This window comes from Globicephala melas, chromosome 11, assembly GCF_963455315.2.
Source record: "Globicephala melas chromosome 11, mGloMel1.2, whole genome shotgun sequence".
NCBI classification, from domain to species: domain Eukaryota; kingdom Metazoa; phylum Chordata; class Mammalia; order Artiodactyla; family Delphinidae; genus Globicephala; species Globicephala melas.
The window spans coordinates 72,824,105-72,840,150 of record NC_083324.2 but is presented as its reverse complement, the minus strand read 5'-3'; the positions used below and the strand labels follow the sequence as shown (position 1 = coordinate 72,840,150).

General features: G+C 35.2%; 1 protein-coding gene across 12 annotated transcripts in view; it reads left to right on the top strand.

Annotated features, from left to right (window-relative positions):
• The window catches only part of SUPT3H (SPT3 homolog, SAGA and STAGA complex component), a 448,516-nt gene that overhangs the window by 275,763 nt on the left and 156,707 nt on the right, over window positions 1–16,046 (top strand). For all 12 annotated transcript variants that reach the window (XR_009565771.1, XR_009565773.1, XR_009565769.1 and 9 more), the window contains 3 exons: window positions 3,558–3,644; window positions 6,880–6,970; window positions 11,878–12,017. Coding sequence is in view for 5 of the 12 variants with exons in the window: in XM_030870554.2 (XP_030726414.1) it covers window positions 3,558–3,644; window positions 6,880–6,970; window positions 11,878–12,017 (318 nt within the window). In the remaining 7 variants the exon portion in view is untranslated. The remainder of the gene's footprint in view (window positions 1–3,557; window positions 3,645–6,879; window positions 6,971–11,877; window positions 12,018–16,046) is intronic.

Below are 16,046 nucleotides of genomic sequence, written 5' to 3'. Positions count from 1 at the left end.
GTGGCAATCTGCTTTACCCAGCCTAGGGATTCAAATCTTCATCTCATCCAGAAATACCTTCACAGTCACACTCAGAATTAACATTTGACCAAATGTCTGGGCACCCTGTAACCCAGTCAAGCTGACATATAAAATTAACTGTCACAGGTACACAAAGGCTTAAGATAGAACTGAAATTATTGGAGCTTAAATGTAGAATAATGACAGAAAAACAAGAAATATAATGAAGAGGATGAAGGTATACGGAAAAAAAAATCTTTGAGTCAGTCAGTCTTTAAAGACCACACTGAACTCAGTACACTGAATTATCATAGATCCTGGAACAAGAATTGTGGCCATTATATTTGAAGAAGATCATGTTAACACTTAATCTAGGGTACATCACCATTTGGAGACATTGAAATTTAGAAAGCAGTAAGCAAAACGCCCCAGAGGCCTACATGCAGATGAATACTGTGGAAGTAGAGAGCAAATTCAAGACCCTGAGCCAATTAAACCAACAAAATCAACAGAAGTTGGTGAAAATAAAATAGAGAAAAAAAACTTGTTCGATTGTTAGTGTCATTGATAGAAATGAGAAATTGGGAAGAGATTTATTTGTGGGCTGAAAGATGTAAAGTTTAAAGTGTACCTTTTATGCTCAACCTGCAAATAAAGTATCATAAAATATTTAAAATGCAAACATGATGAGTGTTAATATGCTAGGGGAAATTTTTTTCTTTGAAACAGTTGTTACAAGTATAATATTTTTAATTTACTTTGAAAAATAGAAATAATATTTATCAGAAACAAATCAATGCTGTAAAAGTGTTCCTATTGTATAATAATGCTTTTAGCAAAATATTTTACTGTTACAAATAAATCTCTATAAAGTTACCTATCATCATACCTTTATCCATATAGTTAAGAAAATTTGTATACCCATTCAACCAGTAATTGGTCTTAAAGGATTCCTCTGCTATGTCAATTCTTGCATATTTTATAAATGCAATTAAATGTATACTACTTTCATTGTAATAAAAAAATCATAAAATCTACTATCATTTCATGTCATTTTAGTTACTGCCAGAAATACTTGACTTGCTGCAGTGAATAATGAAGTACAACTTCCGTTTATTTTCAGGGATTAAAAACATTGAGGGGTTTCTTACAGTATATTGATAGAATCAACTTTTTTTATTTTGAACACTGAAGGAATTAGAAATATTTCTTGATTTTGGTTTCCTGGTTCTAGTATTGTTTTCACGCTGAGTGCACTGGTCCTGAGCTCAGCCTCCTGTGGAACTGGACTGCCAAGCTGCTAACTTGCTTTCTAAGCTTACGTTGTTAAAGAGAAGTTTCTTTAGTCTCTTTGGTAATTGTAGACAAAAGTTCTAGAAGTTAGCCAGTGGGCAATACACACTGTAGTGTGATCACTGTAATTAGTTAAGAAGCTCGCCCTCCTCACTTTGTAGAGAAGAGGAGGTGAGAGTGTGGAGGAGATGATTTTGGAGTGTGGGACACGTCGGGGCCAGATGGGCTTGCGGTGCAGTAACACAATGATAACTTTCAGCCCTGAGGACTCACTACGTGGGAGTCCAAGGCATCCTGGAGAGTGCCAGCAGTGCCAGTGCTAGTGAGGGCACTAGGTTGGGTGAGGGAAATTAGTAAATAAGGTAGATGAAAGCTAAAGATAAAGTTTTCCTGCTAATTATGACAACTTAACTGTGATCCAGATCTCTACAATAGTTGTGTACTGGTTTCGAAAAGGTGTTTTAAAATGGCTAACTCTTCTATGTGTTTATTTTCCATTTTCTTCTTTTTTTTCCGACTGAATGTGTTTATACACTGACATTTTGGAGAGTGTTATAAATACAGATTATTCACATGTGTTGTGGATAAACAGTTGATCTATTGGGAAGACAATTTAGGGAGGTACACTCATCCTGGTCCTTTCTTCACATGAGTAAAATTACTTATATCTGTATAGTATTTCAGAGTTTTCAAATCATCACCATCCTCCATTTAAGAAAATAAAAAGTTACTTGACAGTGCGGCCTCCTGGTTCTCTGTGTCCAGACAAATGGATACTGAGCCCATATTCTTCTCCACATTGATTATGTGTATTTTATTCTGTCATAGAAATGTTTTTGTTTGAAAAAACACATGTACACATATTTCCCTGACATTCTTCGAGTTTTTAGAAAAATATGTTCACATTTTTCCCACTGAAAACTTAGTTTCCTTCTGGGTAGATATATCATCTTTTGAAAAACCTTTCCCCCAAGATTTCTTTTTAAATGGTTCACAGTTAAATTTAAATTTCTATATTTAGGTAGAATTATGTTTATATACCAACCACCAGTATCCAGGAAATTCAGTGGTAAGGCTGACACATAGGGAGTTTATAGTCTATTTTGTAGTCTGTGTATTTAGACAAGGTTTGAAGCTTACTTAGCAAAATCTCTTGACCATTCAGAATTTCTTTAGTACAAATGCACTATTTGATTTCTTATACTTGCTAAGATAACAGTGTGTCATTTTTTAAAGATTAGTTCTTAGGAATATGTGTTAGATTTATTCCTTTCAAAGAAAGATGCATTCAAGAACAGCTTTTATATGTAAATATTTTTATAATATTGGATAGAGTTGGTTTGGTGCAATCACCATGGTTTGATCAAATTTGGAAGAAGTTACAGGCACATTTTTGCAGTGTTTTCTCCAGCATCTTTATTTTTTTCAGCTGGATGTATTTTATGTTCCTTTTAACTAATCAAAATAAGAAACTGATTTTGCCTGTGCCAAAAAATAGAACTATCATTTTTCACATTCTTTTATTTTCCAGGTCATTTTCAAGTAAGATTGTGTTTCTAGGACTTCTGAATCCCAGAAAACTCTCAACTTTGTAGATATAAGTGCCCAGATGAACATTTCAGGGGGAATCTAACTTTTCATGCAGTATGTTTTGTGTTGTGCATTGCAGATACAGTTAACTTTTTGTGTGTATGTGATTAGTGTGGAAAGAAATTAATGCAGTCCAGTATTATGATTTATGGACTGAATCCTTTGCCCACTGAAGACTTGCCAAAACTAAAACTATTTTTTTTCCTTTGGATATTAGAAACAGCTACTGTTTTTGTTGATCTTTTAAAGTTCTGAATGGGCCTATTTCAAATCATACCAGCATGGGAGCTCAGATTAATAATATACTTATTCAACTAGTGATACTGAGTGAAACCATTGCTCACATGGATATGAGGATAAAATTTCATAAAATTATTTTCAGGTGCATTAATGCATTTCTGGAAGCTGCATATGATTTTTCTTTTGCATGAAAGAAGTCAAGGCTTTCTCTTTATTGTATCAGTTACAGGTAGGCGTATAAGTTAATTTAATTGCAATTTTTTTATACCTTAAAACATAAGACATTTTGCTTTCAAAAGCAGTACTGTGATTGCTGGATTATTCCCAAAGGTTTTTAGAATGTTTAGAACTCTTAGAATGTTTATCTCTCTTGAGACATCATGACTGTAGTATATTTAATTTAGATTATTGAGAAAAATTTCCTTTGTTGTTAGTTGCAGCAAGCTGCTGAAGTTTCTCAGCTCCGGGGAGCAAGGGTAATCTCTGCTGAAGATCTTCTGTTTTTGATACGCAAAGATAAGGTAATATAAAATAATTTCATCATATTGAAATGCCAAGCTTGGTGATTAATTACACTTATGTAAGGAAGCTACCCTTGTTTTATAGCTTTCACATTGGAATCATAACTGTTGAACTAATATTTGAGTCCTCATAGTTTGCATAAGAAAATGGTTTACTACAAAAGAATTTATTTTTTATTTTTACATGGACAAGGGCACTTATATAAAAGTATGCTGACAACGAATTCTCACTTATCCTTAAATATATATTTAGACATTTTCATTGCTACATAATGTTCACTAGATATTGACCAGGTGCTTTGTTTTGGTAACTGGGATATAACTAAGTGGCATATTTATTTTTCTTCTAATTTTATACAGGCTTTCATAGAATAGTTTTTTCACTTGAAATACAAAGTTTTTTCTGTGACACTGGTTAAAAGGAAAAAAGCAAATCAATCAAGATGAATATTGTATAAGATAAATATACACCATAATATCTAGGTTTTTTAATAGTTAAAGATCTATCTTTCTTACTCTTTGAACTCTGGCATTAAAATATTTATGCTGGTATTTACACGTATAATTTTGTCATAACTATCTTCCAAGAGTAACTAGTTTGAAAATATTTTGTGACATTTTGCATGTTTTTAATAAAATTTTCATCTGAAAGTTACATGTGGAAAAACTAACTGAATAACCACAGCATGTTATGGTAGACTCTAACCCAAGTGAGCACGCGGTGCTTAGTTCCTAATGTTCCATCTTTCATTTCTCCATTGTTTTCCCCTGGCATTTTAATTACATTTACCCATTTTTGTATGTTTGTGGCTCTGGTTTTTATCAGAAGGCATCCCATCTGACCTTCTGGATATCCTGGTTAACATTCTTTCTGTGATACCCAGTTACTTTATATCTGTGAAAGCTTTCCTTCTGACTGACTGGAGATTGACTAAACTTGGATGCCTAAACTTCTCTTCCTTCTGCAGTGGGATTCAGAGATCTACAAATTGCACCTCGACCAGTCTACCATTAAATTTTATAAATTTTTAGTTCATTAACTCTTATATGGTATGAGGACTATAAAGAGAAAAGAAATGTATTCACTATCAAGAAGCTATAATCTGGTTTAGGAAATCTGTATGATTTAGTTGAAGAAGCATTTTGAGACTCACAGCATTTTAAGGTTGTGTGATTAGATTGGAGAGGCTGTAGGATTTGTTGAAGTGGAGGTTTCTGCCTAGGGTGAGACTCATGCAGCTGTATGCAGCTATATGTAGAATGGAACTAACCAGGATGCAGGCTCAGTAATCAAGGCAAACTGTGATTAGTATGATGGCTCTGAAAGTGGATGGGAAGGAAGAATTCAGAGAGATGGTGAAGAGTAAGAATGTTCAGGATTTAGTGACTTCATTAGGAAGACGGGGAAGTAGGCACCATATAGCAGTGGTGCTGTGAGGAAAGAGCCTGAAGGTGCCGTTGGCAGGAACAGGGACCTTGAGCCAAGATCCTTTACGAAGGCAGCTGGAGGGCAGTGCGCATCAGTACTTTACAGAATATGTCCAGTCAGTTTTTCTTTTCCATCGACAGAGGTAAACAAGCCAGCACAAAAAATAGTCCACATTGACACTTTTTCCTGCCTTTCGGGGAAGTCAAAGTTTTAAATCCTATGGAAACTTCAGGAATACACACTGATTGTCAAAACCCTTCTATTGTCTAGAAGGACTGTTAATCAGAACCTTTTTAGCAACCAAGAGCCTAGCTGTAATATGATAGTTGCCAGTATTCTCATCTTTCTCCTCAAAATAATAATTTTATTTATATGCTGGTGTGTTCCAAACAGAATTTAAAGTAGTTTACATGACTGTAATATAAGACAAAATAAAATCTAAAGTACTGAATTTTCAGGAATCAGAGGAAAGAGAAAAAAAGGATAGCAAACACCTATATACAGGTATATGTTTTTTCTCTTAATAATGCTTGTTTATATTGAAGCAGAAGTCATTGACTGCCTATTGTGTTTTCCATACTGCACTAGGCAGCTTCACTCATTTTCTCATTTATTCCTCACAATAGTCCTCTAAGGTAAGTACTTTACTTACTTTGTAAATAAGGAAACTGGGGTTCAGAGGTCATGTTCTACTTCTGGTCCTGCTATAAGCTTCAGTTGTGAGACTATCTTTAACCTCGGTTTCCCTATATATAAAAAGGAGATGATTATATTTGTCTGTATCTCAGGGCTATTGAAAATTTCAAATAGAATGCATGTAAAAGAGCTTTGTAAAATACAATTTATTTCAGCTGTCATTAGGAATCTTAAACATGAAGACCTGGAACCAGTAATAATCCATTCTAAATGTAAGCATACAACAGATGACGAAGTATTATCAGTTACTTTTAAAGTTAAACAGTATTACAGTCTTCTAATAAACCTAAAGAAAGCCATCATTAAGACTCAACTATCATTCATCAGCTTTGAGTTTCATAAAAATATGTTTCTCAGATTACAGAATGTTTTCCAGAAATATAAAACATAAACCAACTCTTCTAAATAAAAGAAAAGATTCTCAGAGAATAAAAAAACAATAAAAAGGAGAGTGCTTGGCTTTTTAAAGCAGTTGTTACAAACACCTTGTCTAGCTGTTTGTAAATCATTTTAAAAAATAAAATTTGGTTCTGAATGTGTACAAAATTCCATAAAGTCAGTATTTGCAGCATAGTGTGGAAAGTTTATCACAATCTTCAGAAGGAATTTAACCAAAAAAACCCCAAAAACAAAAATCATTGTGATTCTGGAGTATCTGGATACTTGCAAATGAAAAGTGCTTTTAAAAAATGCTAGCGTTGGGGCTTCCCTGGTGGCGCAGTGGTTGACAGTCCGCCTGCTGATGCAGGGGACACGGGTTCATGCCCCGGTCTGGGAAGATCCCACATGCCGCAGAGCGGCTGGGCCCGTGAGCCATGGCCACTGAACCTGCGCGTCCGGAGCCTGTGCTCCGCAACGGGAGAGGCCACAACAGTGAGAGGCCCACGTACCGCAAAAAAAAATAAAATAAAAAAATGCTAGTGTTGTAGCTTTTATGTTTAATTTGATGACTAAATTTTGTATTCACAGTACTATGCTGAGAATTGCTATATCCCCCCCACAGTGATCCTGGGGTACACGTTATTAAATTTAGTTATCATAATAGTCTTTAATCAATAAAGCGAATGTATGTGTAAGGTTTTTTATTTACTTATTTCATATTTTTAATAGAAAAAACTTAGAAGACTGCTAAAATACATGTTTTTCCGAGACTACAAATCAAAGATCGTCAAAGGCATCGACGAGGATGAGCTTCTGGAAGGTAACTTAAAGCACTAAACTAAAACCAGTACAACAACACATGTATGCTGATGACACATTTATACAATGTCAATGTAGATATTCCCATCAGAGTAGAATATATGTACTTCTGTTAAATAATGTAGTTTAGAAACTGTGCAGATATTTATATAGTTGGCAGTTAAATCTTGTATTTTCCAATTATGTGACTTCAGAGTAATCTGGCATTTTAATTCTTTTTTTAATAAAATGACCTGCTTTACACCAGAGTGTCATGAAACTAAGAAAATTGTGTTGATTTAAAACATAATTGATTTTAGCAAGCATAATTTTTCTGTCCTGAATGGAGGGAGCCAGAACTATTATATTTTTGAAATTGGCATGTATGTTTTTTTGTTAATTTATTATACAAAGTATCTGATACGTTTTATAATGTAAAGTCACCTCATTTTAATGTGTTATTTCTGTGCTGTTTGAAATCTAACAAAACGTCTGACACAGAATGGGAAATTTTCCTTAGCTGATTTTCCAACTCAATTCCCCATTTTAGGATATTTAAAGAAAATATTTATGTTGCAAAATCAAATAGTGATAAGCTGAAAATAGATAATTATTAAATAATACTTATTAATCAAAATAAATATGTTGTATTTTTGAAGTAATTCATCTATTTTGTATTGAATATAGTCACTGCATGGTAGTACCCTTTGCTGGTAGATTCACTGCTAAAGTAGCTAAACAAACTACTGTATTCAGAAGAATTCCAGAAAATTGCTCAAAACCAACTGAATCAAAAAACAACAAAAACCAACTGAAGAGTTAACTAACTTTGAAAGAGAACCAGTTCCTTTCATTGATCCTCAACAAGTCAGCAAGTGTAATGGCCATGCCAAAAAAAATTCTGATCAAATGTCTAATCAGTGTTGTCTATTTAGTATTCCTGCAGTTCTCATAGAATTTAACTCCAAATGAATGTAATGCTTCCCTTTATGGAGAGCATAAAGAATCTAGACTTGGAGCAAAACAGACCTAAATTCCTATTAATCGCAGTTCTCTGCTTTCTTTCTATGTGTCCCTGAGGGTCAGTTTTCTCATTTGTAAGTCATAAATTATACTACTGACCATGAGAGTTCAACATAATGTATGAAAAGCACCTGATACATTCCCACCACTGAATAAGTGATAACTTAATACTATGCTTTGAATACCAAGCTCAGAGTAGTGAGACTAGTATTCAGTTTTACTAACACTGTCATATCAGTTTTATGTCCTCACCTCCTTATTTATTTCAAACCTCTCCTCTTTATCATTTAAATTTTCTAATCTTGTGTGTCTCATATAAAGTTTTAAAATACAGTTGACCCTTGAACAATGCAGGGGTTAGGGGTGCCAACTGTCTGAACAGTCAAATCTGCCTGTAACTTTACAGTTGGCCCTCCATGTATGCGGTTCCACGTCCCCAGATTCAACCAACCTCATAGAGACACGTACTGTAGTACGTATTTAATGAAAAAAAATCATGTGTAAGTGGATATACGCGGTTCAAACCTGTGTTCTTCAAGGATTCACTGTAGTTGATATAATTTGTAAGGTAAAATACTCAGGTAAAATACATCTAATACTGAGATGAGAGTTCTAGAGTGGCCTTGTGAGGAACGTGGTAGACTCTTTTCCCAGTGAAACACATTTAACTGGTGAACATTTTAAAAATAATAGTTTAAAATCTTTAGAAATTGTCCTAAGGGCAGACAGCAAATGGAGGAACATATTCAAAAAAATCTACTAAATCTCATTAAGAACAGTGAGACTCTGTTGTGTTTGAGCCACAATATACTCCCCTCATTTCTCTCCTCCTCTCCCACCCTGCTGCCCCAGATCAAAATGATAGAAGCTTTACTCTGGGCAAATGTGTCCAAGAACCATGGACACCTGCTTCTGTACCTCCCAATCTAGGGTGACAGTTTCACCCCAAGAGGGGCAGGAGATCAGCATCTCTCATCTCCTTCATCTCTGTTGCAGAACCTCTGTGCTAGGCAAGCACAGCTAAAAGGACTGGGCCTTCCTCTCATCTTCTAGTCATAGGGAAGCTCTACCCCAGATGGACCCTGCTTGCCACATCCTGGCTTGCTCACAGGGAATAAGCTTCACACCAGAAGAGACAAGCCTTGAAGACAAGGGGCTACCATCTCTGTCCAGATCCTCACTCTTAGATCCAGGAAAGTCTTTCAGAGAGAAGCTGCTTGCTACTCCCAACCCCAGCTCTAGTACAGAAGTACAAAGATTCATCCTGTAAGAGAGAGCCAGCCCTTGATATCAGAGAGCTCTGCAGCTCTCCCTATAGGGACTGACTATTTGGGAAAGAGCATTTGAAGTTCATGGCTAAGGGTGTTTTAAAACAATGGAGATCCTGGTGGAGGAATTAAGGGGAAGCTGGTCACTCTGTGATACTAGTAACAACAAACAAAACAGTGCACCAGCTAAAAGTTTAACAAAGGAAAGAGATAGCTAAAAAGAGTCTTCCTGGGGTCAGAGCAAAACTTAAAGGCTGGCCAACCTTGACTCTGCAGAGTGACCTGAAATCATTTAGATCAATCTGTGGAGCAATTTATGCACAAGAGTATTATCAAAACAATAGAACTGTCAGCCAGCAGTTAGTGGAAGATAACAGCTGTGTATCATACCAATAGAGTCATACCAGCCAGAAACTTAGTGGAGAGATCAGGAAAAGTGACAGGTAAAGAGAACTTGACTAAAACCACAGTCATCCCTGGTGATTGAGGAGACTGTTCTCTCGCTCAAGGCTGTACCCTCTGAGGAACAACATCCAAGGCTGCACACCGAGAGGGAAAGAGACTTTACTGAATTAGCCCAGCCAAGTCACTAAACAAATAAACAACCAAACAAGCAAACAATAACAACAAGCCCCAGGGAGGAGAGGGAATTATTAGCTAGAGTTGCTCCAATATATTACCTAAAATGTCCATTTTCAACAACAACAACAAAATACTGGACATTCAAAGAAACAGATATGTATGATCCATAAAAACAGGAAGAATAAGCAGACAACACAAACTGCCTTCGAGGGGGTCCAGATGTTAGGCTTAGCAGACAGAAACTAGCTATTATAAATGGTGTTCAAAGAACTAAAAGAAACCATGTGCAAATAACAAAAGGAAGGTGTGGTTACTGTGTCTCAAAAATAGAGAATATCGATTAAGAGATAGAAATTATAGAAACAAGTGGAAATTCTGCGGTTGAAAAGTACAATGACTGAGATGAAAAATTCAGTAGAGGGGCTCAATAGTAACTTTGAACTGACAGAAGGAAGAATCAGTGAACTTGAAGACAGATTGTTAAAGATTATATAGTCTAAAGAACAAATAGAAAAAAGAATGAAGAAAAATTAATAGTGTTTCAGAAAAATATGAGCCACCATTAAGTGAACCAGTGTATGCAATGGGACTACAGAAGGGAAGGAAAAAAAGAGCAGAAAAAATATTCAAGGAAATAACGATGGAAAACTTCTCAACTTTGGTGAAAATTATTAATCACATCCAAACAGCTCAGCAAGCTCCAAGTAGGATAAACGTATAGCAATCCATACTCAGACACATTCTAGTAGAAATGCTGAAAGACGAAGACAAAAAGAAAATCGTGAAAGGCAAGAGAAAATCACCTCATCAAATAAAGTGGAACCTCAACAATATTAACAGCCGACTTCTCATTAACAATGCAGGTCAGATAGCAGTGGGATGACGTATTCCAAATGCTGAAAAGAAAAACTGTCAACAACAAATATGTCAAGAAACATGTTCAGCAAAACTGTGTTTCAAAAATGAAGGCAAAATAAAGATATTCTCAGATACACAAAAACTGGAGAATTTTTTTGCTAGCAGACCCATATAAAAAATACTAAAGGAAGTTATTCTGGCTGAAAGCAAGTTGTACCAGACAATAATTTGAATCCACACCTACACACATCACACACACACACGCACACGCACACACACACACACACAACAAAGAGTATCTATAAAGGTAATTATGTAGGTAAATATAAGAGAATATAGAATTGTGTTATTTATTTTCCTTTCTTAATAGATTTAAAAGCAATTGTATAAAACAAGCTATATAATTGTAATATTGTGTCTATAATATATAGATGTATAATATATTTGATAGTAGCAACATAATTTAGGTGGGTGGTAACAAAGCTGTATTGGAGTAGGGAGTGACAGGCTTTTTTTCACTCTAAGATGTTTGGGTTGTCTTTATTTGGTATAGGAGCACACAATTTGTCACATTAAAAAATAATGTAGCTCTTCCTCACTAATTCACACTGATACTTTTGTGTATTAAACTGTATTAATTACCTTTTGCAATATTACATTCCTTCCTGACTTTTTGCAGTAACTTTCTCAGAGTTATGTTTTGCTTTTAAATAAGTATGGTAGTTTTATCTCTTATGAGAAAAAGAGTAAGATCTCATCCCATAGGTTTCAAATATATTGCCACAGTAGTGTACCTAGTATTTTCTTCTTTTAATTTCATGTCTCAATCCTGATGTTTTTTATTTATGTCTTTGTTTTTATTTACTTTCTTAATTAGGCTTGCTGTAGCAGGATTCTTTTTCCAAATCTTAGAGTCTTTCCTTTTTTTTTTTTTTTTGTAAGGAATTTTAATCCATTCACACTTATTGTGCTAATTGATCATTTGGTTTTATTCTCTCAATCTTATTCATGACATAAATAGATGATTTAATTCTGCATGACTTATGCTTTTGTTTTGGATACAAGGATTCTCCTTACGAAGATTATTATGAGAGAATTCCAGTTCTGAATTTTATGTGCGGTATTCAATACATATGATTGGGGCAGATGTAAACCTATTTAAGAACATTTCTTTTTTCCTTCCCTTGTCTTCATGAAGACAAATTGAGTGGCAGTAATAATGCGAACAAAAGACAAAAAATCGCTCAAGACTTTCTCAACTCCATTGACCAAACAGGAGAACTCTTGGCAATGTTTGAAGATGATGAAATTGATGAAGTTAAACAAGAAAGAATGGAGGTATAGTACATGCTTCCCTTTTTAGGGTAATAGAATAACTGCAGTGCATATACTATTTGGTTCTATTCTTATGTTCTTTAAATGTGGTCTGAAATGTCCAAATCAGTGGTTTCATGTCTGAAGGCAGCATTGTGTAGTGGAGTAACCCTGGAAAGGATGTTAAACTCTGCCTTCATAGCTGACTTTGGGAAACAACTTCAGTTTTCTGTTTCTTTGTTTCCTCCTTTGAATATGAGTAGGTTTCCCTAAGCTTCCTTCTGGATCTTACTTTTACTGAAACTATTTTATTCCATAGAAGCTAGTTTATAATTAAATATTTACTTAGTTTTTGTACCAAACCATCCAGTTATCTTTGTGGACAAAGGTAATCCTTACTGCTTTTGCGTTGGCATATAGTGTGAAGAGCTATTTTTCCAGCTGTAGTTGCAGCCTCTGGTTGGACGCACCAGATAAGGTAGGATCCAGGGCAATTCCATGCTTTATACCACTGTAAAACACAGTTAGTGACATGTGTTTGGATTCCCTGGGTATGTTTTAACAATGAATATGAAAATTGTATGCCTTCTATTTACCTTAGCTTTCTATTCATAAAATGGTTTCCTTAAATACTTGTGGAAAAATAAAAGTAGTGATTGATTTCATCTGAGTGCCTTCTAAAATATAAGGCATTATTCTTATCATTCTTATTCTTATAATACTTTTACATGTAAAAAAACAAATCTCCATTTTTCCCCTTCTCTTTAAATTGGTCAAGAGAGGTAATTCCAGAGCTCCGAAAGATCGTGCTAAGTGCTGACTTTATCATAGTCTCTGTGCATGCTAAAAATATAATTATTTCATGTTAAATTTTGGAGGAAGTCCAATAGACATATATGCTTTATAAAATTTAACCACCTTCTTTAAAGAATTAGTATGCTTAGATCATGAACTGTGATCTAAAGGCAATGTTCTTCTTAGGTATCAATTACCTTAGAAATGTGTGGTTATCTTGGTTTGAGGCAACTGCAAATGATTTTAGTTCGCCTTGGGCCAAAAACATGCTAAGTTGTCCAAAGCAGATGATAAACATGTATTTCTGATGTCATTATGGCCTAAACAGGATATGATTGTTTTGTGGCATGGTTTCACTTATGATGCATTACACAGAGAGCAAATATTGTTTATGCTTTATTTTTTAAACATTTTTATATTATACAAACGGGCATTAAGAAAAATTTATTAAAGAAGGACTCTACAGAAAACAGTAGTAAAATTGAACAAGTAGCTTTTCAGTTTTGACAGGAAGATCTCTGTCAACCACGCCTGTTGCCTGGAAGGGCATTTCACAGTCAAGGAGAAGAGAAGAAATGGAGCATGTTGTAACACTGAGCTCATAATAGCAGGCTACTGTAGGCCTGGAAGAGTGATGAGCCAGTAAGGTACAAGTTCAAGTAAATAAAATATTTGGAAGTGCAGGATAGAAAAAGCTTGGGAGCTTATGTGGTTTATATTTCTCTCCCTGTAGTTATATTGTATATTACATAGTGGTAACCAGGATAATAAAATATCAATAGTTGATAAAAATAGTTACAAAAAAGTCAGCTTCACCTATACGATAAAAATTAGATTGGCAGTTTCTCTAAGCTTTGTATCATAACTAAAATCTCTAACCAAGATAACAAAGAGTAGGTTTGAGATTCTGTTCATCCAAATAACAGAGTTTAAACTGGATAAAAAAATGCTGAACTTGTAGACATAACTATAGACAGTAAAAAATGGAACCGTTAAGAGCATAGGCCTTGCCTGCTTCTAATTTGACAGGTTATAGTTTCAAGCGTAAACCACAACTGTGGCAGTCCATATGAAACCACTTTGGACTCACAGACTGCAATCCCTTGCTTTTAAAGTGCAGTAGAATAATCAGTCCTGGCATCACTCAGTGATTTAATTTTCCTCTAAGCATCACTTACAGTTGTAGAAACTTTGTTTACTACCTTCTCCCCTAGAATGTATGAAAATGGTATAGACCTACCAACAAAGCTTGTTATTGGTTCTTTTTTTCTTTTTTCTTTTTTTTTATTTAAATGTAATTTAGAAGAGAAAAAAATTTATAGACACAAGCTCGCTTGGGACCCTAGATTTTTCTCAAAATATCGAGCAAGCATATGAAAAACTGAGTTCTTTCCCATTGTTTTCAGCTGATTTCTGTGTGTGCCTGGCTTTGTGTTTTACTCATAATTTACTTCATTAAGTATTATGTGATTTGAAATATAAAAAATGTCTGAATTTTTATATCCACTTCTACTTGCTAGTCCATTATCATATTAAGTTAACTAACGCTTACCCCATTTGTTTTTCTCCAGCACCAAATTTTTAACACTTTGGTGTGTGTGTAGTAGAGATCTGTGATCCATGACCTCTGAAGACCCTTCTAAATTATCAAGTAAAGATTAAATAATGTTCAGAATTGCTTTAGTGTATTTGAGGGACTGGGAAAGAGAAGCAGGGAAATGATAAGCATAATACATATAAGTACTCACAACTCCCCTCCACCCACCCCTCAGACCCCCTAAACCCACCCCAGAGTGACCCACGTGTGTTTGCTGTTGATCCTGTTTCTCACATTCTAAGTTTTTGAGATCTAATCAACTAAATGTGACTGTGTCAACCAAAGGCCAAGGAAGGGTCACTAAAGCCTGCAGGTAGCTTTGTGTTTTCTTACCAGAGGACCTGTGGTCACTCACAGAAGAGCTTGCCTAAAACCCTACTGCTCTCCTGTGAAGGAACTTGGAGAAGCTCAAGTTTGTCATTAATCAAGTAAAATATCTGGGCTACTGAACTGCTAGGTTTTGTGAAGAAGATGTAAATAAGGAACGCCTAAAAAAATTGGGTGAGCTCTCTACCTTCTGACTAACCCTCAAACTGGTAAAATAAACAGGAGAACAAAGATTAGAGCTCACCAAAGAGCAGCCTTTAAACAGCGTAGGGTGCTGAAAATCCCCAGTGACTGTTTATCTTGTGTTTTCAAGTTAGAGGCCTAATCCTGGAATCTAGAGAAAAAGCAGAATGGAATACATAAAATGTAAGGCAGCCTAAAAATTGTTTAATTGACTGAAAGTTGAGTAAGATCCCAGGTGGTCATCTGAATCTAACCTGAAGTGACTAGTCATAGATTTTTAAATACAAAGTTTCTCGTAAAGGTTGAATGATCACAGAAATCAGGTATACCATTCAGTTATGCTCCAAGTGTAACAAGCTTATGATCCCTGGGGGTTTTGAGTCCTAGCGTTATAGTTTTTGGAGCTAGGTAGACTGGAACCTCGTTGAGAGAGGTGGCTGACTATAGAAGTTCTCCATCTTCTCCTGTTTATGAAATGTGACAGTTCAGCACTTCCCCTTTTCTATCTGTCATGGTTTTTATAGTTATAAAGTAAAGTAAAATACAATGCCTTCAAGACTGAGTTGAGATATAATATCTTAGATAAGATTTATCACAAAAAGGCTAATCCCAATAAGATAAATGTTTACAAATACCAAAAACATTGAAAAGATTGAGTTAAAAAACTGAAACCCAAAACAAAGTTTAAAATATACATATATATGGGATTAAGAAATGCAGAATTTATAGACTAGAGAGATATAGTTTATATACATATGTACATTCATGATATATATAAATATGCGTATATACTTACACACATGCATATACTATGCCTACATGTGTATATATGCCTACACGTGTACATGTGTACGTATGTATCTTCCAAAACCCATCCCACCCACGGCAGCTGATAGAATGACATACCCTGGTTGGCTTAGCCTAAGTCATATGCTCCATCTCCAAAGAGGGTACAGTTAACCTCTGTAAAAGCATGGATCCCTGAAGCTTTCGCAAGAAGGAATAGATGCTGGAAAGGCAGCCACGAGGGTTCTTAAGTGTAAAGTACCTCTGTGTTATGTGTAAGAATTGAGAGTGGTGCATCACAATCTTGACTCTCTGCTCAGATCTCTGGGAAGTTTTCCCGAAGAGACAGCATGTTAGAATGAGTG